The sequence below is a fragment of the Ursus arctos genome, unplaced genomic scaffold, assembly GCF_023065955.2.
Source record: "Ursus arctos isolate Adak ecotype North America unplaced genomic scaffold, UrsArc2.0 scaffold_7, whole genome shotgun sequence".
In the NCBI taxonomy this organism is placed as follows: domain Eukaryota; kingdom Metazoa; phylum Chordata; class Mammalia; order Carnivora; family Ursidae; genus Ursus; species Ursus arctos.
The window spans coordinates 29,667,243-29,693,846 of record NW_026623089.1 but is presented as its reverse complement, the minus strand read 5'-3'; the positions used below and the strand labels follow the sequence as shown (position 1 = coordinate 29,693,846).

Below are 26,604 nucleotides of genomic sequence, written 5' to 3'. Positions count from 1 at the left end.
TTCAAATGATAACGGCCACTTTATTCTGACAAACAGCTTATGAATAACAGCAACACTAGGAGAACAGGGTGGCTCTCGAACGCCACCGCGGGTACACACCCCCCGCGCTGCCCGAAAGTCCCGCCGCCTTTCCGCGCTTACGTGCGCTCCGTGACTGCCGCTGCCGACCAGGGGCCTGCGGCCGAGACCGCATGCGCCCTGGCGCCCTCGAGCGCACGCCTCCCCCCCACCAGCGGCCGCGGCGATCGCACGGGGCGCATGCGCACACCTGGCGGGAGGCGGGCCGCCCCCAGCGAGTGGAAAGATTTGCTCCACCAAGTGCGCGGGAGCCGGGCGGTGGGGTGCGAGCGCGCAGGCGCGGCTGGGGCCGGGCAACGACTCCGGAATCTCGGCGAGTCCGTCTGTGTCGCACCCGGAGCAGCAGCCATGGCCGCATACAAGCTGGTGCTGATCCGGCACGGCGAGAGCGCTTGGAACCTGGAGAACCGCTTTAGCGGCTGGTACGACGCCGACCTGAGCCCTGCCGGGCACGAGGAGGCGAAGCGTGGCGGGCAGGCGCTGCGAGGTGTGGAGCGGGTCGGGCTGTGGGTGGGGGCTGCGGAGGCCCGGGCGGGCGCTGCTCGGTGAGGGCCGCCTGGCTCGCCCCAGCGCCCTTCCGGAGAGGGCTGACCTTGGGCTTCAGCTCTCCAGCAATTTATTTTGTAATTGACAAAATGGGCCCAGGTTGGGGGGGGGGGTCGACTTGCTCAAGGTCATGCAGTGGAGTGAGGGACCGCGCCGGGAAGAGGACCACGGGCGGTCGCCCCATCACCCACTGCGTTCTCCATGACACCACCTTGCGAAATTCTCCCATTTTCTAGTCTGAGCATTTAGTAACTCGGGGACGGGTTATTACATTGGATGCCCTGTGTCTTCCAGCAGCCGTAACCAAGCCTTTTCAAGAGGTCGCTGCGGATCCTAGTGAAGCGTCAGGCCACACGCTTGTCCCTGGCTGTGGGGGAGTAACGTGGTCCCGGGGGGCCCAACGGGCCTCAGAAACCCACGTGCTTATGTAGGCCTTTGCTGTTCAGCAGCATCGCACAAATCCTGTGTCCAAACTTCATCTTCAGATGTAGTTGAGCGAAGGAATGAATGAAGGATTTGAGTTCATCCTGTGCACGATTCCATAAAGAAGACAGATTGTATCCCCCTCTTTTCTATGCTCCCTGGCTCTCTTTTATAGTTGGGAAAAGTGAGGATTGCATAGATGACTTGTTCAAGGTCGTATCTTTTTATTCGTAGTCCATCCCGCTTGCTCCAGTTCTGGGTTGAGTAACAGGTAGACTCTGGGCAAAGGTGGAAGAGGCAGTGAGATCAACTCACCTACCCGGGCTTGCCCCCGCTGGGTGTGTGTGTGGGGGGTGGGGGGGGAGTGGCTCTCTGTGGTTTTGGAATGCTTTTTATAAGGAGGCATTCTCAGCAACTCGGAGAATCTCTGTGGTCTGAGAAGGTTCTTCTATTGATGATTAGGGCAGATCCTGCCCTGCTCCCTTCTAACTTCTGGCCATAGAAGCAGCCATTTAAAAGGGTCATTGATGCTGGATGTGGAAGAGGTATTTAGCCTCAGGTTACTCTAGCTTCTTGCCTTCACTGTAGGTGCTTTGAAAAGAAGCAAAGGTTTGGAAGTGTGGGAAATGTAATCCTGCTGGCTGTGTGTTTGAATGCTTTGGGATGGCCTGGTGTGACTGACATTAGGAGAGGCTGGGAAAGGGAAAGTGCTGGTAAAAGAGGCCATTTTCTCTCCTGTCTGGCAGGAAGAACTGTATGGGTCTGTGGTGGTTTGCTGAGGACTAGCCCAGGACAAAGATAATTGCAGCTGTACCCTAAAAGACTGATCAAATGGTCAAACTTGTAATTTCTTTTTAACAGACCCTATTTCAGTTTTTTTTTACGCTTATTTTTAGTAATCTCTACACCCAACGTGGGGCTCAAACTCATGACCCCAAGATCAAGAGCCACATGCTCTTGTGACTAAGCCAGCCAGGCACCCCCCCATTTCAGTTTTTAAGTAAATGTTGGTAGCATTAGTTAGAAAAATCTCATTTAAAAATCTTAATATCTGTTATGGGCATCACAAATGATTATATTAAAAAAGGCTAAAAGCAGAAATCTGAGTGAAGACCATTTTGAATAATAATCTAAAGTAAGTATATTAAATCTTTGAGAGCTTTAAATCACAGTAGGGTTTATAAACTCTTGAATCGTTTCAGGAGAAAGCCAGTGAGAACTGAGTTTCCCCATGCAGTCTTACCTCTGGGGGAGGATGAGGTCCACACCACACCGTTTACCCCATCTCTGGGAGTGGCCTAGGCTATGCTTTTTTTTAATGGGCAGGTTAAAGGAAGAGCCCTGAGGGGATCTACTTTTCTCCTTGGGGGACCTATTTGTATATGCAACGGGAGGCACTCCATTGCAAGTGGAAATAATTGCAGTGAAACAGCCAGTAGCTTTGCAGCATGGGAGATGAGGCTTGCACTATGGATGGTTGCCTCCTGGTGACTCAGCCTTTATTGGGGAGCCATTCCTCCCCTTAGAGTTAGGGAGGAGATGGTAATGGAGTCTACTAGGACTTGTCCTGCAGCTCAGTGATGAGATTTGTCATCTTTTCCCTTGTGGGTAGTGCAGTGATGGGTTTCCTGGTGATTAATTCTCCCTTCCCCCATCAGCATAGTTCTTATTGGCCTCTTTCTCGTTGAATGACTGGCAGAATTCACTTCACATTGCATTAATTACTTTTGGCAACCTCAGTATAAAGCAATACCCAGGAAAGTTTGTGCTGAATTTCGAAAAGGGCCTTTAGCCTCATGGAGGAAAACACTACATAAAGAAAGGGCCATCTCCTTATTAAAGTGGGAGGGGGAGGATAATCTTTCATGAAATATGAATTGTTGAAACCTGTTGGTTGGGGCAATATAACTCTTGATTACCACCCCTTGATAACTACTGTGTATGGAGGAGAGATTCATTTATAAATGAATCAGTGCACAGCATTTGCTCTTTTTGCTCTTTCCAGGGAGTGGCTTCTCCTAAACTTGGTCTAGCCATTGACCTAAGTAGGTACAGGCTGGCACTTGACTATAGCAGAAAGAAACTGGATTGAGAGATTGTGATGTGATTTCCACTCCATAGTGAAAATTTTATTTTAGGCAACAAACTGAAGTTTTAATCAGCATCCTCTAAGAGCTCTTGCTGTGTCCTGATTGTTGGGGGCTTAAAATCCACTTCCCCTAGACAAGAAGTTAGGACTGAAATATATTAGTAATTATTGGTCAGAAGTGACTGTTTTAACTAAAATACAAACATCCAGATCCTTAGGGATTAGGAAAATAATGCAGGGAGCTAGAGATAGTGGTTTTGAGTTGGATTTTGGAGTCACACGGCCTGGGTTTTAATCTCTCACATGTAAGCTGTGACCTTGAATGATTTGCTTAACTCCTCTAGCATGGGTTGCAAGGACTGTTATCAGGACAAAACACTACGAAACAGTCCGGTGCTTGACAGGTGGTAAGCTCTCTATAAATACTGGCTATTATTATTTACTAAGAGATTTGAAGTTTTTAAGCATCCTTTTCTTGAAAGAATTGAGCAGAAATAAGTTCTTAAAATGGGCTTAAGCACAGCACTCTGGGGTTTAGGATAAGCCACACAGATGGCACAGATTAGTTACTTGACAATATGTTTAGGTCTTGGGTTAGATGAATTATTGGGAAACCACTGGGAGGTATGTTGTCAGCTATAACATAAATCAACAAATTTTATCTTCCGTGAAGGTGCAATATTGTCTTTCCTGCTAGAGTATACAAACTAGTTAAATTTATATGAGAAAATTCTGGTTCCAGAGTGGACCTGATTAACTTACCACTTTGAACTTACGATTCCCAGATGCTGGCTATGAGTTTGACATCTGCTTCACCTCAGTGCAGAAGAGAGCAATTCGGACTCTCTGGACAGTGCTGGATGCCATTGACCAAATGTGGCTGCCAGTAGTGAGGACTTGGCGCCTCAATGAGCGGCACTATGGAGGTCTGACTGGCCTTAATAAAGCAGAAACTGCTGCCAAGCATGGCGAGGCCCAGGTGAAGATCTGGAGGCGTTCCTATGATGTCCCACCACCTCCAATGGAACCTGACCATCCCTTCTACAGCAACATCAGTAAGGTATGGACTAATGGGGGTTTGGCTCACTCCACTTAGGACCACGGGTTAGGGTCCTGGGCCTCACTTTTTCTTAGCTTTTTATTAGTGTCTGCCTAGTCCCATTGAGTTTATAATTTATGATAAATAGTTAATTGTTTTAATTCCCCTTTTCCAAGGAATGACCACTTGTTAAAAGATTTAGTTGATAGTTATTTATCTAAGAATATATCTCCTTTTTTTATTTCACTGACATACTTTATAAAACCCATCCATAGTTGTAGGGCCTTCCTAAGCCAAGTGCAAGATTAATTGAATTGGGAAGAGCATTGTGCCTACCTTTTCCCCCTTCTTTTCTAAGTTTCTTTTGAATAGTTAATCTTCCTAATAGTAATGGTGGTAGGAAGAGCAGCAAGATAATAATTATCCCCTTTGCCAAGTTTTCGCCTCTATTCTGTGCCTTGGTGAGAGACTTTCATCCATCACTTTGACTTAGGGGATGAGAAGTGGGCAGAATAGATGTAACTACTACTAATTGGTGAGTTTGGAATTTTTTTTTTTGTTTAGGATCGAAGGTATGCAGACCTCACTGAAGATCAGCTTCCCTCCTGTGAGAGTCTGAAGGACACAATTGCCAGAGCTCTGCCCTTTTGGAATGAAGAAATAGTTCCCCAGATCAAGGAGGGGAAACGAGTACTGATTGCAGCCCATGGCAACAGCCTTCGGGGCATTGTCAAGCATCTGGAGGGTATGGAGATTTTTCAGGGGAACACTCAAGGAGGGATACAGCAAAATTGCCACTAATCAGGGACTTATTTCATGCAAAGGAGACCTTCAGGAAAAGGCCAGACATATTGAGAACCTTGGAGATAGTCTAGATTGACTCCTAGTCACCCGCTACCTATTTCCTCAAAGCATTGTAAACAGACTTGTTGGTTGCTTATTATACATGCAGAACTTCAGGTCCCCCTTCAGACCCGATGCAGAAGCTGCATCTATTTCCCACGTGATTCTCATACACATAGTTTGAGATGCTCGCCTTTAGATTAGAACTGCCAGTTGAAACTACTGATAAAATCTCCTTAATCACAGCTTGGTACAACTTCACACACGAATCTCAATTTGCCTGAAGGCCTAGAGGCACAGATTGCTGATTTTTGGCAGGCTGGATGGACTACATAGGACATTTGAGATGTGTATGGTCCTGCTTCGCTGTGGTTTCCAAACCCTACTTTGGGGGAGAGAACTATGGCACACACCTTTTATACTTTTTTCTTGCTTTTCAGTGGCTGAGAAGTATTGGGGGCATTCTTTGGGTGACTTATCTGTAATACAGATCATTGTTATTACAAATATCAGAAAGGGTGTCTCGTTTTAATTCCTACTGAAGTCCTTTGTCATCTGCAGGGGTGACGTGGATTTGTGTCTTGCTTGGCTAATCATGGTGTGTATTTTCAGGTCTTTCCGAAGAGGCTATCATGGAGCTGAACCTGCCAACAGGTATTCCCATGGTCTATGAACTGGACAAGAACTTGAAGCCCATCAAGCCCATGCAGTTCCTGGGGGATGAAGAGACCGTGCGTAAAGCCATGGAAGCTGTGGCTGCCCAGGGCAAGGCCAAAAAGTGAAGGCAAGCAGGCAGACTACCTTCCCAAGGATACCCTCCCTGCCCATCCCATTCCTCCGCACTTCTTCCCTGCACATGTCACACTGACCACATCTGTAGGCATCTTAAGTTTTAGTTGCAGATGGAGACCAGTGGTTCCTAATTTCGTTTAGCCATTTTGTTTCTTGCACCCACTTCCTTCATATATTCTAGTCAGAATGGCACTTCTGGGGCATGGGTTCTCAGTCCAAGCTGGGAGAAGACTCTGATCCAAGAGTAGAGAATTAGTAACGTTGGGGTTTTTGCTACTGCTTTATTACTAAGGACCTGCTTGAGTTGGAGATAGGAAGGAACCATGCTAGGTATGACCAGTGAGAAGCAAGAGAGCCTATGGGTGTTCCCAGGAGCAAGTCCTATACTACTCTGTAGTCAGGTGGGGGATGGGGCTCTAGTCATTCCAGTGGAAGATGAATGTAACCTGCATGGTGATTAAAACAGTCATTTTCCCTCTGACCCCAGAGAGTTGGCTCCAGAAGATTGGGATCAATCTGAATGTTTTACATGTTGCATTTACTTTTACAAGAAAAAAAAAGTACACACACACACACATACATATATATATATATAAAATACAAAACAAAAACCCTTCTGGGGTTTCCAGTGGCGGTTGAAATATTCCCACATGTGATTATCCAAAAATAAGCCATTCCTCACACCAATGTGGGATAAACTTCTTGACTTCTGAGGCCTAGGAGTTCATCCTGCTGTGTGTTTTAGAATCCTCCCCCTGCCTTAATGTTTTATGGCAGTGAGATGCCTCTTGATCATGTCCAAGTTTGTCTTTCACTGTATCTGTTTCTGATTATGTTCCAGTTGCTTGGCCCTGCCATGGGCCCAGTACTCATTTTGAGCGTAACTGTACTAAATCTTTTTTCCAGATCAGTATAATAAAGGAGTGATGTGCAATACCTTCTGTGTGATGTAGTGATACCTCTTGTGTGAGGCCAGCTTGAACATTAAACTTGAAATGTCCCTCGTTACCCAAGTCCTTGTATGACAGAATAAGAGCTTTAGGACAACCAGTCAGTTTACATAGCCTGGTCCAAAGATGGTGTATCTTACTAGGTTTTCCATCTTAGATTGGGGAGTGGAGCTGAGGTGGGGGTGGGCAGGTTGTCTTGGCTGAGCTCTCCATTCCTATTGCCTCTACAGCTCTTGCTCCGTGATGCTGGTTACTGAATACCCCTTGAGTGGAAAGTCAAATTTTGAAACCCCGTTATGCCTTTTGAGTAAGGTAAAGGCTTGTTTACCTTAAAAAGCTAATCTTTTTCTGTTAGAAATCTGTAAACTTGATTCACACTTCTCATTCTCAGAAATTACACATAAGCTTATAAAATGATGGAAGAGAAAAGAAGTATGATTATATTATGTATGTAATTAGGAAGGGACATGGCTCACATTTACCCTTTCTCTAAGGCCTTTGAAAAGGTCGTCGGATCATGAGAGAGCCTACAAGGCAAGAGAAGGCTCTTACTGCCTTTCTTCTAGGAGGAGGAAGTAACGCCCTCCATCTGTGAAGCTCTCACGAAGCTCCTGTGTGCCAGCCATCGGGTGAAGCACGTTATATACCGTCTCTAATGTTCACCACCTCTGAAAGGGCTGGTATCCCCAGTTTACAGAAGAAACAGGCTGAAAGAGCTGCAGAAACTGGCCAAATATATGCTACCAAGTACTGGAACCCAGAGGAAAGATGTTCAACTAAAAGTCCTTATTCTAAATTTAAATGCTTCCAATCATCTTGCTTCTCTAGTTTTTCACTTGATCTGTACAGTAACCCTAGGATGAGCTTTAGTAATTTAAATCTCCAACAGTCTGGTGGAATGTTAAATTTACCCAGCCTATACTGAATCTTAGACCAAAAAAAGTTGATAATTTTCTTTGATCAAGGCTCTTCACCCCAAAGTCAGACTGGATCAGCTCAGATTACTTACTGTATGTCCTGACATCACCTGAGTTTATGGCAGTTTTCACTCGTGGACTAGAACTCTTAGGGGCAGAAAAGTAACAGAAAGGAGCGCCTGGGTGGCTCAGTCATTAAGCGTCTGCCTTTGGCTCAGGGTGTGATCCTGGTGTTCTGGGATCGAGCCCCACGTCAGGCTCATCCTCTGGGAGCCTGCTTCTTCCTCTCCCACTCCCCCTGCTTGTGTTCCCCTCTCACTCGCTGTCTCTCTGTCAAATAAATAAATAAAATCTTTAAAAAAAAAAAAAAAGTAACAGAAAGCCTGCATTATTTACCACACCAGTAGGAGGCCAACAACTACTGTCCTTCTAAGACATGCTTAGCTAGGGTAGCTAGCTAAGCATAATCACCTGCGGGGCAGGGGGGACCCCTTTGTAGGCAGTTTTAAAGTTCACCTCACCCAGGCTGACAATCACTATTCCAAGGCACAGAAACAATATCCTCCTTGTCTCTAGAACCATTTGTAGATGAGAAGATACCATCACTAAACGTCACTATTTGGGCATAGCTGTTAGGTCAGCTATGAGAACACTCAAAAAAAATTTCATTGTGCTTTTGCTATGTTTAGTCACAAGACCAGGTACCAGAGATTCAAAGACAGAATCCTGCCCTAAAAGCTCAGGCTAGTAGGGGAGACAGGCACATAAACTTAACTTGTAACACGCCGGAATCACGCCCTGAGCCGAAGGCAGACGCTTAATGACCTAGCCACCCAGGTGCCCCATATCCAGCTGTTTCAAATGCTCTCCTTTATGACACTATTAGAATGTGTATTTGTTTACGTATCACCTGTCTTTCCACCTTAGAATGTAAGCTCTACAAGGAAAGGATTCTATCGTGTTCACTGCTTTATCTTCTAGTTCTTCGAACAGTGTGGGGAGAGTAATTGCTCAGTATATATTTATTGAATGATGTCCCAACAAGCACTCAATTAATGAACCATTGTCAATTTGGAGAGCCTCTAATTTCATGCCCAAGGTTCTAGTCAATACTTAGAAAAAGGAGAAACTATGGTACAAAAGAATGAATTTGGGCTTTACATTAAGACAGATCTAGGTTTGAATAATACTCTGCCACTTGATGTCTGTGACTTAGGGCAGGTTAACTAATTTTTCTAAGCCTTAGTTTATTTCTCTGTAAAATGCAGAAATGATTAGTACATTCCAGGGCTACTGGGAAGTTCAGAGATAAATAAGTAGAGTGGTTAACACTGTACAGAGAATCAATTGGTAGCATCTTCCTGCAAGGCAACATGGGAAAATCTAACCAAAATTTAAAAAGTATACATTCTTTGACCCAGCATTCCACTTTTAGGAATCTGCTTTGCCATAGAACCTAGGCATGCACAATGATACATAATACAGGAGTTTTCTCTGTGGCACTGCCTATAAGAGAAAAATCTATAAAGTCTAAAACCTCTACCAGTAAGGAGACTGCTTAAACAAACTACATCAAAGTGTCTAAAATAAAGCCTGGATTTTGACAGATACTTGATAGAAGGCAACAAGATCTATAATAACAATAACATATAATAATACTGGCATGTACTGGAACTTTGGCATTTCTTCCTTACAATAACCCTATGAGATCATACTATTCCAGACAAGGAAACAGACTTAAACAGAAATAACTTACACTACTATCGATGTTCAACATCCTGATTATTTTAGTATACTATAATTTGCTCAATGTCACCATTGGGGGAAAATGGGCAAGGTGTACAAGGAATCTCTGTATTATTTCTTCAAACTGCATGTGGAGCTACAATGATCTCAATCCTATTTTCTCGGAAAAAAACAACCTAACCTATTCAAGGCTAGCAGCTAGAGGATATAAACCCAGGCAGGTTGACTCTGGAGTTCACCTGTAACCACTGTCACTACACATAAAAGATATGGGCTCCTTGAAGAACATCTCAAGAACTGACATCTCTAATTCTTTCCTTCCATTCCCTCGGCAGCTTCTCCATACTTAACCCTCATCCCTTCCTCATCCCCAAACTTGCATGTTCACTCCTGCTTCTGCACTTTGCTCACACTTCTCTGTCTGCCTTGAATATCTTCATTCCACTTAGCTAAGTTCTTCAATTCCTTTTACTTCACAGCATAGATCCTCCCCTGGTCACCTCACATGAGAGTGCTCTGTCCCTCTTTTCAGTTCATATTTAATGAACACTTCCCAGGGTACCCGCTAAATCAGTAATACTATGTTCACCTAATAACTTTCAGAACTACTCGCATGCACCCCAAATCACCATGTGTTCTATAATTTTCACTAACCTGTAATCTCTCTAAATGAGATATATATATATATATATATATATATATATATATATATATATATATATATATAAAGTGCTTGACCTAATGCCTGGCACATAGTATGTAACTCAATAAGTGGAAGCTTAAAACAACATAAAAAATATAAAACAGATTGGAGATTAGGCTTTCCAGATAAGCAAGCACTTGACACATGTCAGTTAACAGGTGTCAGCAACCAGACAAACCCCTGCTCTAAATGTCATGATGGGGGCGCCTGGGTGGCTCAGTCATTAAGCGTCTGCCTTCGGCTCAGGACGTGATCCCAGCGTTCTGGGATTGAGCCCCACATCAGTTTCCTCCGCTGGGAGCCTGCTTCTTCCTCTCCCACTCCCCCTGTGTTCCCTCTCTCGCTGGCTGTCTCTCTGTCAAATAAATAAAATCTTAAAAATAAATAAATAAATAAAATAAATGTATGTCATGATGCTTTTTAGATTCCCCTCCCTACTCAAGACAACAGAAACCATAAAATCCTCTTAGTAAAAATGTTTTCTTTGTCACTGCAAAAAATATGTATTTGTAAGACTGTTAGAAGGAACAGGCTATTTCCAACATTATAGTTTGTTGGCACGTCCAAAAGAGAAATTGATCACTCGAGAATGAAATCCACTGAAAGGTTCATAAGAAAAATATTCCACCTACAGCATAAGTTGCTGGCAGATTTTTCTAAAGGTGGTTGTTGGCCAACCCCAAGTGTCTGAATAAAGACAATAGCATCTTGATGTTGGGTTCATACATGTACTCTTAGAAACGGCTTACCCCTCTCCATGGGGTAAAATGTGGCTTCTTAGGTCTGCAAGAATTCAGGCTGTACTCGGGCCACTTTCCGGAATTCTTTAGTGTGGGTCTTAGGGCACTGCATCTCACACCAGCTAATGGGAACCATCTGGACACCTGGAAGGGAAGAGCTGGTTTTGGAGCTGGGACCCCGCATGTTCACCTAAGACCCTTCCCTTTCAAGGCTGGTTATGAACTGAAGTATCACCAAGCAACCTAGTGAACCCCACCTCATACAGAAAAAGGCTTGTTTTTCCACTGACTTGTGCAGTGAGTCCCCCATTACAATTATATAAGGAGAATCATTCTAATCTCAGTAGTAAGTACTGACACTCACATTGCTGCCTAGATAATTAAAAAAAACCAAGGGTAACGAGAGAAAACAGTGGATTAATCCCAAACCATAGCTCCCAGGGAAAGGTAAGCACGTGGACACATGGACCTACTCACCTGATTCGCTGTGGGCCACGACCACCCCGAGCTCATTCTCAGCAGTGGTCAGGAGGTAGTTGGACTGTGCATCGCCCAGGGAGATCTAGTCACACAACACTGGTAAAGGAAAATGACGGGTGATAAGTCTTCCCTCCCATAGCCACCTGAGTTGTTTTCTACTTCTATTTCTTGTTTTGACAAAGGACCACAAGACTGCTAGGAATAAAGGATACCACTTTGGCCAAGACAATGTCACCTGGGCGGAAACTCTTATAAATCTCAACCTGTAAAAAAAGAACAGGATTGTTAAGTGATGGCTCTAAATCAGATCTACATGAAACTATTACCCCTCTGGTAGAACCAATCTACTTTTTAACCCCACAGGGTGGAAGTCATCATTAGTCAAGCCAATCAACAACTTTTATTGCTTCTACAGCATCATCATATGAATGAAAGATTTTTAATTCAGTAACCTGATCAAGAATCTGACTTGGACAAATGTTACTATAGTTGGCTCTGAAAGGATCCAGAGTAAATCTGAGGGAACAGCAAGGAATAAACACTTGGCTTAAATGCAAGGAGTAAACTAATCCCCTTCTGGTCAACAGTGAACAAAAATTCTAGGGAAAGGAGAAAGACAGGTGAATTCCACACTTTCCAGTAGGAAACACCTTACAATTCCTTGGATCTTTGGATCTACATTCCCACAGATGTTTGAAATTTACTGAAATAATTTAAAAGGATCAAGATTCCTAAAATCATAAGGAAAAAAAAAGAAAAAGGACCAACCAACAACCTTGTCTTTTTCAGTAGCTCGGACATCTTCCTTGCTATAAAAAAGTAGTAACAGAAAGATTAATTATTGGTGAGAAAGAATTATTCTGCAGAATCATAGCAGACAAAGAGCTACAAGAGTAGAGAGAACAAATCATAACTGGGACCCAAATGCCACGCAGAGAAGTGGGGTAGAGAAGCATTCCAAGTCCTCGTCCGGAGGAGAAAAACACATTTCCATTCTTGGGTCACACAGAGCAGCAGTATCAATACCTCTGACTAGAGAAAAGCAGATCAAATTTGGCAGGAAAAAATAAGGAACTTTGCTGCCTTAGAAGAGCTTGAACAGAGGCACTATAGAACCACATGGAATCCTGAGGGTGGAAAGGGCCTCAGAAGTTAAATTATCTAGCTCACAAGAATTGTTTGTCCCTTCTCAAAGAACCTACAGGAAAAAAAAAATCTACCATTTCACCCACTAACCATTTTTTAAAATATTTTTTTAAGATTTATTTATCTATCTTAGAGAGACAGAGAGAAAGAGACAGCAAACACGCATGTGGGTGGGGGGAGTATGCACTCTATTTTACAGAGGAAGAGAATCTCAAGCAGACTCCCTGCTGAGCGCAGAGCCCAACACGGGCTCAGTCTCATGACCCATGAGATCATGACCTGAGTTGAAATGGCAAATCGGTTGCTCAATCAACTGAGCCACTCAGGAGCCCCCAAGATTTTATTTTTAAGTAATCTCTATACCCAATGTGGGCGCTGAACTCACAACCTCAAGATCAAGACTTGTGCATGCTTTACTGACTGAGCCAGGCAGGTGTCCCTCACCCACTAACCTTTTTAATGTCTTAAAATCCTTGGGTTTAAACTATATTAAATTAAAGAAAGGAAGATACTTCCTAAAATGGCTTCTACTTTGTTTCGTATGAATCATCCTGCATCACTAGTCTCCAGCTTAGCTCAATTCTTTTCATTTTATTTTAAAGCCCAATCTTGTCAATATTTTCCTTTTGTTCTAGCTCATACATTATAACATTTCCTTTGGACACTACCTGGACAGAATCAAAACATAAAAAGGAGACCCAGAGAGGCAGGTATAGGAACTGTAATTGTTCCTAAAAATTCTAGTTCCCTGTTCTATCCTAATCTCATTCCAAGTGCTGAGGCAAAGGCAAAGACAGGAATACTTCTTACCGGATAGTTCCTCGGAAAGAATTCTTAAGTGGTGTGGACCCTACATATAGGATGTGCACTTTGGCAAAGCGCGAATTGATGCTAGAGACCTGTGGAACAGAGAAAAGATCCGCATTAGAGTAGTAGCAGTTGTCAGCTCAAGGAGACAGCAAGAAAGTCAGAATTACCAGGATTTTAGTCCAAGCAACCCTACTAATTATAGAATTTCAGACAAGTTAACTCCTACTTAACACTGCATAAATGATATATGTCAAGTGGAATGAGAGTTAACTCTGGCAACCTAATAAAGTTACTGTGGACATCCAATGAAATAATATGGAATAGATCTTGAAAAATAGAGAGGCCAAACATAAACAGACTCAGGGCATTACAGCAAATCTGGACCTTTAACAGATCTTGCTAAGAGCCCTGAAGAGTGGACAGAATTTAAATGTACATTTCAGCCACTGCATAATATTTGGATCACTGCCTTTTCAGTTATTTTGAGAATAACACACAGATTTTCTGCTGGGACAATTTATAAAGAGAGCAACTAAGAGCTACAAGTTAATTTAACCTGGCAGAAGGTGGGATGGGCAGGGAGTAAGGATATATTACATTTATCGATCAGTACAGCCTTAATTTGTACTTCCCCTAAAACACCCTAAAAGACGAAATTTAACAGGAATGCTAGAATATAAGGTCTTTTGCTTCTCTGCAGAATAAGATCTCAGCTTCCAGACCTTAAAAAATAGGTCTCCTTATTACCCTTTGACATCCGTTTCCCAAACCGCATACTCAGAGACTCAGCTCAGTGAAAGAACTACGTGTGCCTGAACCTTGCTGCCCTGATCACTATCCCAGAACTTCCTAGGCCAGCACAGTCCAGTAACACTGTGATGATAGAAATGTTCTGTGTTGGCCAACAGGGCAGCTGCTAACTGTATGTGAGCACTTGAAATGTAGCTAGTGGGACTGAGGAAATGAACTTTTAATTTTGTTTAATTTTAATTCATTTCTATTAAATGGCCACATATAGCTAGTGGCTACCATATTAGACAGTGCAGTTCCATAATGATCATGATTTTACCATTGAACAAGTGTCCTAAGTAGGGAGGTTAAGACCAACTTACCTTACAGGTTACAATAGCCCCCACATCTGGTAGTAATTGGGACTCTGTTTCTCTCATCACAGAAATGACAGGAAGCTATAGAGAAAACAATAAAATGTGAGATCCTGACTAAGCCTTGCATGAAGGTATCTGTGGCTTAAGAGTAATGTAGGAATGCTTTGGTCCACAGCTGAGATCACAAGGACAGGTGGACTATAGACTCATATGGGCCCAGAGCAGACAGCCTTAGAAATTTTAGGCAATAGGAAGGTCAAGGGACCATTCTTCAAGGGAAGAATGCTACTAGAAGACATAATCTAATCATTTCAGATCAGTTCTAACAAGGTTTTTGGTGGTTTTCTTGGATTTCTTGGTATATAACCATTGTCTATCATCGTGGATAACTCAACTCCTCCAAAGTTATACTACTTCCGTTTCTCACTTTATCGTACTGGCTAGAATTTCCAAATAAATGTTATATAATAACGGCCATACTTGATTTCTTCTATTTCAAGGGAATACTTGTAGTTTTCTCTTTGAGCATGGTATTTGCTGTTGGTGTAAGACAGATATATTTTTTTAAAAGATTTATTTTAGAGAGAGAGAGCGTGTGCATGCACAAATGGGGAGAGGGGCAGAGGGAGAGAGAGAATCCCAAGCAGACTTCCCACTGAAGGGGTGGGGTGCACTGACACGGGGCTCGATCCCAGGACCCTGAGATCATGACTCAAGCTGAAATCCAGAGTCAAAAAAGGATGCTCAACTGACTAAGCCACTCAGGCGCCCCAAGACAGATATTTTGGAACCTCATCTTTAATTTACCCCTCCCTCGTTTACTATGCTTCAGTTTCCTGGCCTTCTTTCAGTTTCACTAACTCATTATACATCTTCCCATCTCAGAATTTGTGTTCAATCTATTCTTTCTGCCAGGACTGTGCTCTCCCCACCTACCCAATTCTTATTTATCCTTTAGATTCAGGTTAAATGTCACTTCTGCTGACTACGGTGGGTTTGTCTTTTTTTTTTTTTTTTTAAAGATTTTATTTATTTATTCGACAGAGATAGAGACAGCCAGTGAGAGAGGAAACACAAGCAGGGGGAGTGGGAGAGGAAGAAGCAGGCTCATAGCAGAGGAGCCTGATGTGGGGCTCGATCCCACAACGCTGGGATCACGCCCTGAGCCGAAGGCAGACGCTTAACCGCTGTGCCACCCAGGTGCCCCCTGTCTTTTACATGTTCTCATGGTAACCTGTAATATTCTTTCAAAATAGTCATCACATTTGTAGCCATACACTAATCTGAACATTTACTTGTTTACAATTTATGTCTGTGTCCCTTGATAGCAGGGACCATGTGTTTTTGGCTCATTGCCATATCTCTAGAGATCAGCATTGTGCCTGGCACATGAAAATGCTCAATAAATATTTCTATGAAATGAATAAACGTAGATATGTTAAAGACACTCCCAAAATTGACTGAATAAAAACTCTCTCATTTTACATATGAGGAAAAACTTAAAACCAGAGAGATCAAGTTTCTAACCTAAAGCAGAAACAAGGTCTAGTTAGCCAGTACCTAAATGTTCTAATTCTGAATCCTCTTTCTACTATGCTCCCTGTCTTTAAGCTGCTCCTTCAAAGACTGCTTATCTGATCCTGGGCTAATCCTGGATCAGCCTCTGGAACTACAGAGGACAGTGTTAGGCATTTAACAAACATTTATTGAGCATAGGCCCTTGTGCTTGGCACTAAAGGTACAGCCACAACGTTTGCTTTCATGGAACTTAGAGTCTAGTAAGGGGAGAGTCTAGCGGGAACATGTAACTGAATGTTTAATTATATGCAAAGAGGAGCACACGGAAGGAAAGAAATACTGTTCTTTGTGAGAGTTTAACAAAACAAAAAATAGAAGCTCACGAAACTCCTTTCACGACTAGAGGGGCTCATAGCTTCTCTGATAAAATGATACTAGAGAGGCTATCTGAAAGACAGGAATTAAACAGGCTAAGGAGATGAGCGTGCTCCAGATACCGTGTGTACAAAGACTCTGTGGTAGGAGAGAGCTGACCCCACTAGCGACAGTGAATGAAGCCGGTGTGACTAGACTGCAGAGTGAGGTGGGACTAGCAAAGCAAGATGAAACCGGAGAGGTAGGCGACATTCGGACGAGATTCAGCTCACTGCAGGGCTGAGTCGGCCTCTGCTCGTCCCCTAACTTCCTTCCCCGAGTGTCAGCAATATAATCAAGCGAGAGCAACACATCTGGTCTGTGGTGGCTAAGTGCCCAGCAGCTGACACCTCAGCAGGAAGAAACTCGGAGACCAGCTGTACTACTGCTCACGCACTAAAGACGCATCCGTAGTGCCCCTGCCTAACGACCGCGAAATCAAAAGCAGCCTAAAAGAAAGGAAGAGAAGGAGGAAATGGGAAACTGCCCCTTTACCGCGCCGTTCTCACTGCTCTTCGTCAGGCAGCCAGCAAGCGACGAAAAGATGTAGCCGTGTCGGGTGTAAGTGCCGCTGCCCGGGCTGCCCTCCTCCAAGTTACACAGACGTTCGCCTGAAAAAAACCGCTGCATCAGTCACGGGTCCCCATAAACTGTCGGCCATCCAGCCTTCCTGCCTCTATCCCATCCAGAGTTCGCTATGGGCCCCGCACACTTACCAGGAACGCAGTACCTCACGGGTGGCGCCATGACTGCCGCTGGAGGGAAACGAAGTCGACTTCTTATTGGCCAAAGTTCAGGAGCCGTCCTACAGTAAGAAACGCGCCAACTGGTGTGATTTGTCACGTGGTCTTCGGGAGCGCCTCCTCCGGGAAACTTTATTTCCCAGGTTACCCCGGGACCAGTCCGGGGGCGGGGCTCCGGAACGCCTGCGCGTGCGCCTGTGATCCAGGATGGGCTGGCGGCGGGTCCGTCTGCGGGCTAGTGTTGCGGGTGGCGGGTGATGGTTGGTTGGACTGAGCCGGGCCCGGCCGGGTTGCGGAGCTGGAGGGGGTGGCAGTGAGCGGCGGAGGAGGCTGCGGGGCTCCATTTGGCTGACTGGGGAGTCGGCAGGCGGCAGGTAAGAGCGATGCCGCGGCCTTTGCTCCCCAGTACTGCCCTTTTTTCTAGGGTCGGGCCCTGTTTGGGGCCTTTTCGTGAGCTCGGGTTCCTGTTCTCTCCTTGCCCCGCCCTGCACAAGCCTGGCGGAGTGCACCCTTCGGGCGGCTGTAACGCGCGGAGCTGGAAGGAGGTCAGCCACCCCAACTTGCCCATTTTACAGATTTGGAAACTCAGATCCAGAGACAGGATTTGACTTGTCCAGTGGCTCATAGATAGTTCAAGGTAGAGCCCAAACCGGAACCCAAGTTTTTTTTTTTTACTTCCAGTCCATCGCACTTTGACGACGCCACCTCTTTCAGAAATAAAGCCCTTTTCGGGTTTTTGTGACTGCAGCTTCAGATCTTGCAGTCTTATCCTCTCAAGCGGATCCCAGGTCGTGTGGGCCCATACTTAACTTTTCCTCTTTGAAGCGTGTTAGTCCGGAAGGGAAGTCTGCACATGAGTAGAATGCTGCTCTTACTGATGACTGACAACTACTGCTTAACACAGCAAACGTCCTGAGAGCAGCATCTTTGTCCATTTGAGATTTGCTACGACCTTCATCACAGTTTCCCTTGCCTTCTGGTGGCTTTGGAATATGTGCCTCCCAGTGTAAACCCTCCAGCCTCCTCCAATCCAGTTTCCCCTTGGAAAACAGATGGTGACTTAGAGCCTTGGAAAGAGGGGAGTGCTGTGGCCTTCAGGCCCCTCTGATCTGGTGGCAGATGTCACTATGACCTGTGGTTGCTCCTGAGGGATCAGAGTGCTAAAGGCTCTTGCTTGGGGTGATAGTGAAGCTCTGCTTTGCAGAGCTAATTCTAATTCTCCACCCCCAACCACAACACACACACACACACACACACACACACACTTTTTTTTCAATTCTGCTTTAGCTCAATTTCCTGAGAAATGAGAGCTCCGTATGTTCAAGTGTGGTCCCATGGACCACAGTATCTCTTCCCTGGCATCCCCATACCCCCTAAGCCCCACTAGCTAAAATGAGTTGCGAGGGAGTTGGCTTCAGACTCTTCACTCAAGTCTAGTCTGTAGCTCTGATTCTACAAGCTTTCAGTTTACATGTTTGGGTTGATTTCTGGTTGGACATGTTTTCTAAAATCCTTTCTAGCTCTTAAGTGCTATGATTCTAACAGTGGTTTCTATTTCTCTTTACTGACTGTGAAGAATGATAGCATCAGATACTTTTTTAGTGTTATCACGTTGGCAGGAGTGCACTCGCTATTATTTGTAGCACAGATAGATGTCTGACCAGCCTCACCGCTTCTGCATCCTCCATTCTTTCAACAAGCATTTATTGAGCCCTTCTATGAGCCAGGTATCGTGCTAAGCATTTTGTGAACATTTCATTTATACCCTAACCAAGTGTATATATAGAACGATAAAGGGTCAGAGCTGGAAGGGACCTTAGCATTTAACCCTACCCTGTCACTGAATGAGAACACAAGAAGATTGAGTTCCAGCAGGGTTTGGTGATTTGTCCAAGGTCACAGAACTACTTAGGGGCAGAATGGAACCCTAAGTAATCAAGTTATGGGGTAGATGAGAGCAAGTCTAGTCCTTGAGGCAGGCATTTCCTATAGAGCTCAGGAATACCAGAGGTGGTTGAGGACAATCTGAAAGGTGGAGAATCTGAAAAGGAATGTTTCTGGGTTTTTTGTAGACAGGAGAGATAGCATATAATTCGTGTTTATTAACAGCTGAGGAATGCATCTTACTTGCAAGCTGTTGCTATAAAGAGTATTTTAGCAAATAGGAAACTGTCCATTAGCCACAGTAAGGGAATGAACAGTGATGTGGACAATCTGAGTCACTTGGATTTGTTGTGGGGTAGAATATTCGTTCATCTCTTACATTTGACTATGGCCATTTACTATTTTGAAAATTCATGCTTCAAGCCAAAACATGGTTCCAAGCAACAGGACTCCAAGTCAAGAGGAAGTAGGAAGGCTGACTTTTTCCTTTCTCTCATTTCTACACTGCTGCTTAAGTCTCTTGGCTTCTAGGAGTGATGGGAACGGCCAGTTTCTTTATCCTGATGCAGAGTAGGTCCTTACCGAATTGTCTTTCTTCTCTTTGCTGGCCTTGTCTGCTGGATTCCTTTTTGCCTTAGGTCATTACAAGGCTTGTGGAAGGAGGTATTGAAGTGGTTTTTTTTTTTTTTTTTTGAAAGGCCTCTAGTGATAAGCCCATGTGCAAGGAGAGTACCTTGCTCCAGTTACTGAACTGAAACCATCACTACAGTGGACCAGCCTCCTCCAGTTTCTCTTGGGTTTTGAACTGCCTGTTAAATAAGTCAGTGGAGTTGCTGAGGACATAGTAGCCCTAGGGGAAAACCAGATAATTTTTTTTCTGGTAAGGGCTTTAATCTGCAGAATTGATGAGACTAACATTGAAGGAGTCCATGACTTCTGTTCTGGACGTTGCCAGGGCTGCTGACCTCCCATAGCTATTGAGTGGGGGAAGGCTGGTTGGGAGGCTTGGGGCCAAGGGCAGCAGCTGCAGAGAAGACTCATGAGTGTCCAGCTAGAGCTGGGCAGGGGAGACTCATCACAGAGGCTAGGCTCTGTGGTCTTCATGGGCCACAGCATGGAGGCCCCCCTCCCACTGCCAGGGTCTCCTGCCTGTGGTATTCTGCTGTGAATTCTTGAAGTTGTCTTGGCTTTTGCTTCCTTGGGGGTGGGGCTGGGCCTGGAATTGGAGACAAAGCATCTTATGTCACACAGGGTAGCTGAGGTGTCCTGACAGGAGATTGGGACTCTCGTGCTACCAGGTTGGGTCTGGTGGCCTGTAACATCAGCCCAGAGGAAGTAGGAAAGATGACTATCTTTTGCAGAGATTCGGCACCAGGGCAGGTCTAGATGTAGGATCCACATGCTATCGCTTACTCCCCCACTCACCAGTCCTTGGTGAAGAACAATTGTTAGGAGGTAGGTTGATGGGCTACAGCAGGCAGGATACCCCCCTGGAATCCTCTGCTAGGATGGCCATGCCCACAGAGGCATGGTGGCAGCTTTGTGCATGTCGGCTGTGCTCCACCCAGCGGTCTGTCTACACAGACAACCCCAAAGACCCTGCCTTGGCTTGGAGCTGCCTGCCTCTCCTTGGCCCTTTACTCTAGGTGTGCATCACCTTGGACTTGCTGTGCACCCGAGTGGTATAATGTAAGTAGGATTTCTGCAGGCTCAACCTCCAGACCCTACCCCATGTAATCTGGTTGGGACACTGGCCCCACCCATTCCGCAGAGAAGCGAAGTGACCTTCCTACCTCCCACAGCTGGTGACTGGCCCAGGTGGGCCTCATTCTAGGTCTTTGCCTCCTCCCTGGTGGGATAGGGAGGGACAGGACCCGGCTGGCTCCTCACAATGGTGTGCTCTCCTAGGAGCCATGCGGGGCCAGCGGAGCCTGCTGCTGGGTCCCGCCCGCCTCTGCCTGCGCCTGCTTCTGCTCCTGGGCTACAGGCGCCGCTGCCCACCTCTGCTCCGGGGCCTGGTACAGCGCTGGCGCTATGGCAAGGTCTGCCTGCGCTCCCTGCTCTACAACTCCTTTGGGGGCAGTGACACCGCTGTCGATGCTGCCTTTGAGCCTATCTACTGGCTGGTGGACAACGTGATCCGCTGGTGTGGGGTGGTGAGTGATGCCCAGGGAGCAGGAAAAGGGATGTTTTGGGGTAGCAGAAGGACATGTGTCTAGTGGACCCACATTGGGTTTGGGACCCACAGCAGCCCCCTACCCCAGGGAAATTCCTGAGTCGTCTCTTGGTGTTGGCAAACTCTCACTGTGTCTCCCTGACCTCACTGGTGTTGGCAGGTGTTCGTGGTGTTGGTGATTGTGCTGACCAGCTCCATCGTGGCCATCGCCTACCTGTGTGTCCTGCCCCTCATCCTCCGAACATACTCAGTGCCACGGCTCTGCTGGCACTTCTTCTACAGCCACTGGAATCTGATCCTTATCGTCTTCCATTACTACCAGGCCATCACCACTCCACCTGGATATCCACCCCAGGTGGGTCCCCACGGGCATGTGGGAGGGATAGAGCTGCAGGCTGTGGGAGCCGGCCCCAGGAGTGGGGAGGGGGTGCGCCTTGGTATCTTTTGAGGTACAAAACTGTGCTGCCACCGTTGTCGTGATGCTTTTCTCCCTTTGCACAGGGCAGGAATGATATCGCAACAGTCTCCATCTGTAAGAAGTGCATTTACCCCAAGCCAGCCCGAACACACCACTGCAGCATCTGCAATAGGTGGGTCTTGGCTTTGCTCGCTGTGAACCCCAGCTGTGGCCCTTTTTGCTGAAACCGTAGGGCAAAATTTAGACCTAAAGTTTCAGAAGACGTTTGTGAAATGCCTGTCATATACCAGGCAGTGTGCCCTCGCATCGTGACACCTGGTCCTCAGGATGGTCCCGGGTTAGGCATTGTCACTTGTGGACACTGAGCTTCAGAGATGAGTTCACCTCATCCAAGGTCATGTAGCCAGTGCAGCAGGGTTTGAAGCAAGGCCTGGCTATCTTCAAAGTCTGTGCCCTTTCCACCTCAGCAGGATGCTGGGCCTTGTAGGAAAGGATTGACACTGACCTCTCAAGAACCTTGGCCACCGTAACAGAGCCTGTGTCCCTCCCTCACAGGTGTGTGCTGAAGATGGATCACCACTGTCGTATCCTTTTATGATCTCTTCCGCCTGAGGCCTCTTTCTGTAGCTCCAGAGCCATGCACTGGGTTAAGGGCCACAGCCAAGGCATCATCCCTCCAAGAGCACTGGGCTCATGAAAAGTTAGTAGAAGAGGAGTGGTGGGGACTGGCCATCTCCCGGGGGTGGGGAGCCGGGGGGAAGCAGGACGTTTACAAGCTCTATGGGACAGATGATCTTGGAGCAGGGCATCTATTATAACAGTTCTTTTGTAGACTGTCATGCTAACATTTGTGGGATGTTAAGAGATGTTTGGGCTTCATTGTCCACTGGGTGTGCCAGATAGAAGCATTGGTCCCCTTCTGCTGTCCCATACAGGTGGCTGGTTAACCCCAGCTAAGTTGAAGTTGAAGTATTGGCAGATTCATTTTGCTGAAGGATTTCAGTTTTCACAATTTTCCAGTGGGACTAGTGAAGGCTCTGAAAAGCTTTAACCTCTGGAAACAGTCCCATATTTTCCTGCCTTTGGGAAACAGTTCTTGGTGACTGGAAGCCCTGTGCTTGGATGATGCCATCATGAATGGATAAAGCAGGGATGAATCAGAGAGACCAGAAGCTGTGTTTGATCTTGTCCTTAATCCTTCCCCCACCAGCCTGGCTAAACAACTGCGTGGGCCACTATAACCATCGGTACTTCTTCTCTTTCTGCTTTTTCATGACTTTGGGCTGTGTCTACTGCAGCTACGGAAGTTGGGACCTTTTCCGGGAAGCTTATGCTGCCATCGAGGTGAGCCCATAGTTAGGAGCAGGATAGCTCAGTAGAATTTTGGGACGTGGAATCTGTCCTAAGGAGTGGGGCTGCTAGCACCCCCATCCTAGAGGCCTGAGAGTATAACCGGCACTGTTTTCCATCCCCTTAGAAAATGAAACAGCTCGACAAGAACAAACTACAGGCGGTTGCCAACCAGGTGGGCCGTCCCCACCCCACTGCCTCCTGCTGCTCAGGCCAGGGGGTATAGAGTTGCTGAGGCAGCGGGGGCCCACCTGCTAGTGGAGTTGTAGAGGCTGCCTCTCAAGGCTGGATCGGGGTGTTCTGGGAGGCTATCTGCCATGGGCCGACTAAGTCGCCTGGGGTAAACTGAAGTTCCTGGTTTTTGATAGTTTGGGGCTCTCTATCCCATTATCACCTTCTTTGGGCTGAGCGAGGACTCTGCCTTGGTGATGGCCTGAGCAGCAAGGAGTCTGTGTTAGTCTGTGTAATGGGGTTCCAGGGGACAGAGATCAGACTGGGCCAGTCTGGTCACCCTTTGTTCCTGGTCTTTCTGCATCCGTTGTCAGGATCGTCCCTTCTCCCAGGCCTTTTAGGACCCCTTACTCTGAGAAGTCTTGGGCTCACGACTGTACCATTTACCTCTGTCCTTTGCGGAGCTCAGTTCTCCCTGCTTGTGCTTGTATTCTGGGTGTGGGCCCGGCCTCCTCTCTTGAGGATTGCAGCCACATAGTGAGGGAGTTCTCGCTGGGAAGTGGAGTGGCTTCCCCTGGAGCCCCATTTGTGTTGTCAAATCTGAAGGCCCACGGTCGGCTCCTCCTGTGCTTTGCCATCCTGTCCAGACCCGCTCTGCCCAGTGTGTGTCCACATGATGATGCTGCCGGGCTTGGCCCACCCATCTGGCTGCCACCCTTGACTCCTCTGTGGCTTAATTCCCTACTTTCTCACCCTGGGCTTTGGTCACTTCCCTGCCTGCAGGTGCTGGGGGCTGTGGTGGAGACCAACAGAGCAAATGAACCACCTTGCTGTTCTTTTTCTAGACGTATCATCAGACCCCACCACCCACCTTCTCCTTCAGAGAAAGGGTGACTCACAAGAGTCTTGTCTACCTCTGGTTCCTGTGCAGGTATGGAACGTTCATTTTTGACAGTTTAAGTGGGGGGCAGCTTCAGGAAAACCGTCCCAGTGCCCATGTGTAGACAGGGACCCATCTCTGTCATCTGCCACTGTTCTTAGTGTGACTTAGCTTGGCAAAGAGTCAGTGCTTCATTTTCTTCAGTGTTTTGGGGCAGGGAACACTAAGGATGCTAGGACTGAGTGTGATGTGCCAAGGTAAGCTGAACTCCTACCTCAGGGTAGGGCAGTGCAATTTCCAGATGAGAAGAACTGAAGATGAGAGGGTGAAGTGAGTTGCGGTGTGATCACAGCTGGGAATGGGAGAGCTGCAATCTGAATTGTGTGCTGCCTGTTCTAAAACTGGTGCTTTCACTACCTGCTGCTGTTTCCTAAGCATGGGTATTTTAGGAAATATGGAACATTCTTATTAGCAATGTAGACTTGTTTCCCCACCCTTCTTTCCATGTAATTTATTCTTAGTCCATACTGATACTTCTGCATTGATGTTTTTTATAGACATAGTGAAGCAACAACTCACCTAGGACGTAGGCTGGGAGATAAGACTTAGGCAGAGAGGTCTCCAGTGGATCATTATTGCTCAGCTCAGTTTCAGATTCAGACCTACTTGTAGCCTCCCCCTCCCCTAAGCGCCCCACCAATCTTGGCCCCTCTTTTCTTAGTTCCGTAGCACTTGCCTTGGGTGCCCTAACTGTATGGCATGCTGTTCTCATCAGTCGAGGTGAGACTAGTATCGAAAGGCACATCAACAGGAAGGAGAGACGTCGGCTGCAGACCAAGGGCAGAGTGAGTAGGGCTGAGGGCTTGGGGTGGAGGGTAACTGAACATGCTGTTCTGAAAACAGAAGCCATGGTCAGGGCCAATAAGGTCAGGTGTCATAAAAGGTCAGAACTTGCCTAGCTGGGCCTTAGCTTAGCCAATTTAGGCTCTAAAATTAGGAGGGGATTCAGTAAAAAGGTGTTTGTAGAAATCTGTGTTTTTCTTGGCTCTAGGTTTTTAGGAATCATTACAACTATGGCTGCTTGGACAACTGGAAGGTATTCCTGGGTGTGGACACAGGAAGGTAAAGTAAAACATCTAGACCAGTGCCATCCGATAGAACTCTTTGTGATAAGGTTTTCTGTACCTATGCTGTGTTAAGACATTAGCCACTAGCCACATATGGTTTCTGAAAACTTGAAACGTGGCTAATACACCCATAAATTATATTTTTAAATTAATTTTAACTAATTTAAATAGGCACATGCGGCTAGTGGCTACCATACTGGACCACTGCAGATCTAGACTCTGGGAGTAGAGATCACTGTTTATTTGAGCCAAAGGGGCTTAAGGCCAAAACCGGCAGTGTACATGCGTATGAGGCTTACAGATGACCGTAACAGAACCCTGAGAGAGCTGTTGTCAAGAAGGGACCTCTAGGTAGGATATAGTGACCACCAGTCTCCTCCCATTTGTATGGCAGTGCCTGGAGTTCAAGTCAGCAACATGTGGGATTGCAGTAATCTACTTGTAATATAAGTCCTAAGACAAAAAAATGAAGCCTGAGCCCAAGAGACAAGGTTAAACCACTTTTCAAATTGCAACTCCCAAGACAGTAATAACCAGGTGACCAGAAGTACCTGCCCTCTTCCCTTTCCTGTCCTCATTACGTGCTTGCGTCCCTGCTTGTAGTGGCCACTTGGAAGTTTAGCTGGAAACCTCTAAAGGCCCTCAAGGCACTGGAGGGCACATTGGACAAATCAGAACTTTTGTTACCTTTGGGATTAATGCTAAGGTAGCTTCAGGATACCTTTAATCCTTGCTGAGGACTGAGGATCAGGAAAGACGACCAGGAACTCTTGGAACTCAAGATATTCATTTTATCTTCTCTTGTAGGCACTGGCTTACTCGAGTGCTGTTACCTTCCAGTCATCTGCCCCATGGGAATGGAATGAGCTGGGACCCCCCTCCCTGGGTGACTGCTCACTCAGCCTCTGTGATGGCAGTGTGAGCTGGATTGTGTCAGCCACAGTTTGAGCACCACTCTGCTTCCCGCATTGTCTCAAAGGCCTCCAAGGATAGCTTCTTGGAATCCTTGGGCAAAAAGAGTCAGTGGGCCTGCCTTAGAGTACCATACAGGGAAAACTCAAGGACCAATCTCCTGGCTACCGCAGAAATAAGGCACGATGTGGAAAAATTCTAGGACTTACGTCCCTTTACTCAGCTCAGGCAAACTGAAGTTCCAGCCCCAGACTGGAGATTAGGCAGCTAGCAACCCTGCCAGGTGCTGACCCCAACCTCCTCCAGGTTCCAGCACTGGGGTTGGCCACCACCTCTTCCACTTGCTGTCTGAGAAAACACCTGAACAGTAGAGCAGAGATTCTGGCTTCTCAACAGGGCAAGACACCAGGCCTACTGCTGAGGTCACTGCCACTTCTCACATGCTGCTGAAGGTGAAAAATAAAGGTATTTGATTTTTAAAGATACGTAGCTTCTGTTTGCTTTTACTAGAGGGTGAGGAAGGGAGAAGTCAGGGTCAAGGCCTAGTGAGTATGTGTTCTGGTCATGCTTCCTGTGCTCTACTTGGAGGGGTGGATGCCCCAA

General features: G+C 46.2%; 3 protein-coding genes across 5 annotated transcripts; 2 read left to right on the top strand and 1 right to left on the bottom strand.

Annotated features, from left to right (window-relative positions):
- The first annotated feature begins 252 nt into the window (after window positions 1-252).
- PGAM1 (phosphoglycerate mutase 1) lies at window positions 253-6,746 on the top strand. The gene is made up of 4 exons (XM_026493782.4): window positions 253-565; window positions 3,922-4,196; window positions 4,740-4,920; window positions 5,631-6,746. Exons 1-4 carry the CDS (start codon window positions 259-261, stop codon window positions 5,798-5,800), a joined length of 933 nt encoding a protein of 310 aa, XP_026349567.2. The 5' UTR covers window positions 253-258; the 3' UTR covers window positions 5,801-6,746.
- EXOSC1 (exosome component 1) lies at window positions 4,534-17,153 on the bottom strand. Its single transcript, XM_026493791.4, has 8 exons — window positions 17,057-17,153; window positions 16,836-16,951; window positions 14,415-14,489; window positions 13,303-13,391; window positions 12,122-12,155; window positions 11,559-11,609; window positions 11,344-11,428; window positions 4,534-11,010 (listed from the first exon to the last, which is right to left on the bottom strand). Exons 1-8 carry the CDS (start codon window positions 17,085-17,087, stop codon window positions 10,904-10,906), a joined length of 588 nt encoding a protein of 195 aa, XP_026349576.1. The 5' UTR covers window positions 17,088-17,153; the 3' UTR covers window positions 4,534-10,903.
- An 87-nt stretch (window positions 17,154-17,240) lies between these two features.
- Window positions 17,241-26,484, top strand: ZDHHC16 (zinc finger DHHC-type palmitoyltransferase 16). Of its 3 annotated transcripts, none has more exons than XM_026493788.4 (11): window positions 17,242-17,457; window positions 20,876-21,123; window positions 21,304-21,498; window positions 21,645-21,733; window positions 22,117-22,145; window positions 22,772-22,905; window positions 23,039-23,086; window positions 23,928-24,013; window positions 24,684-24,807; window positions 25,014-25,084; window positions 25,897-26,484. In XM_026493788.4, the coding sequence occupies exons 2-11, from the start codon at window positions 20,881-20,883 to the stop codon at window positions 26,009-26,011; spliced, it is 1,134 nt and encodes a 377-aa protein (XP_026349573.1). In that variant the 5' UTR covers window positions 17,242-17,457; window positions 20,876-20,880; the 3' UTR covers window positions 26,012-26,484. The 3 variants fall into 3 exon arrangements, with proteins under 3 accessions (XP_026349574.1, XP_026349573.1, XP_048074964.1); XM_048219007.2 differs by having other exon boundaries at window positions 17,268-20,656; XM_026493789.4 differs by lacking the exon at window positions 23,039-23,086 and having other exon boundaries at window positions 17,241-17,457.
- Window positions 26,485-26,604: the final 120 nt, after the last annotated feature.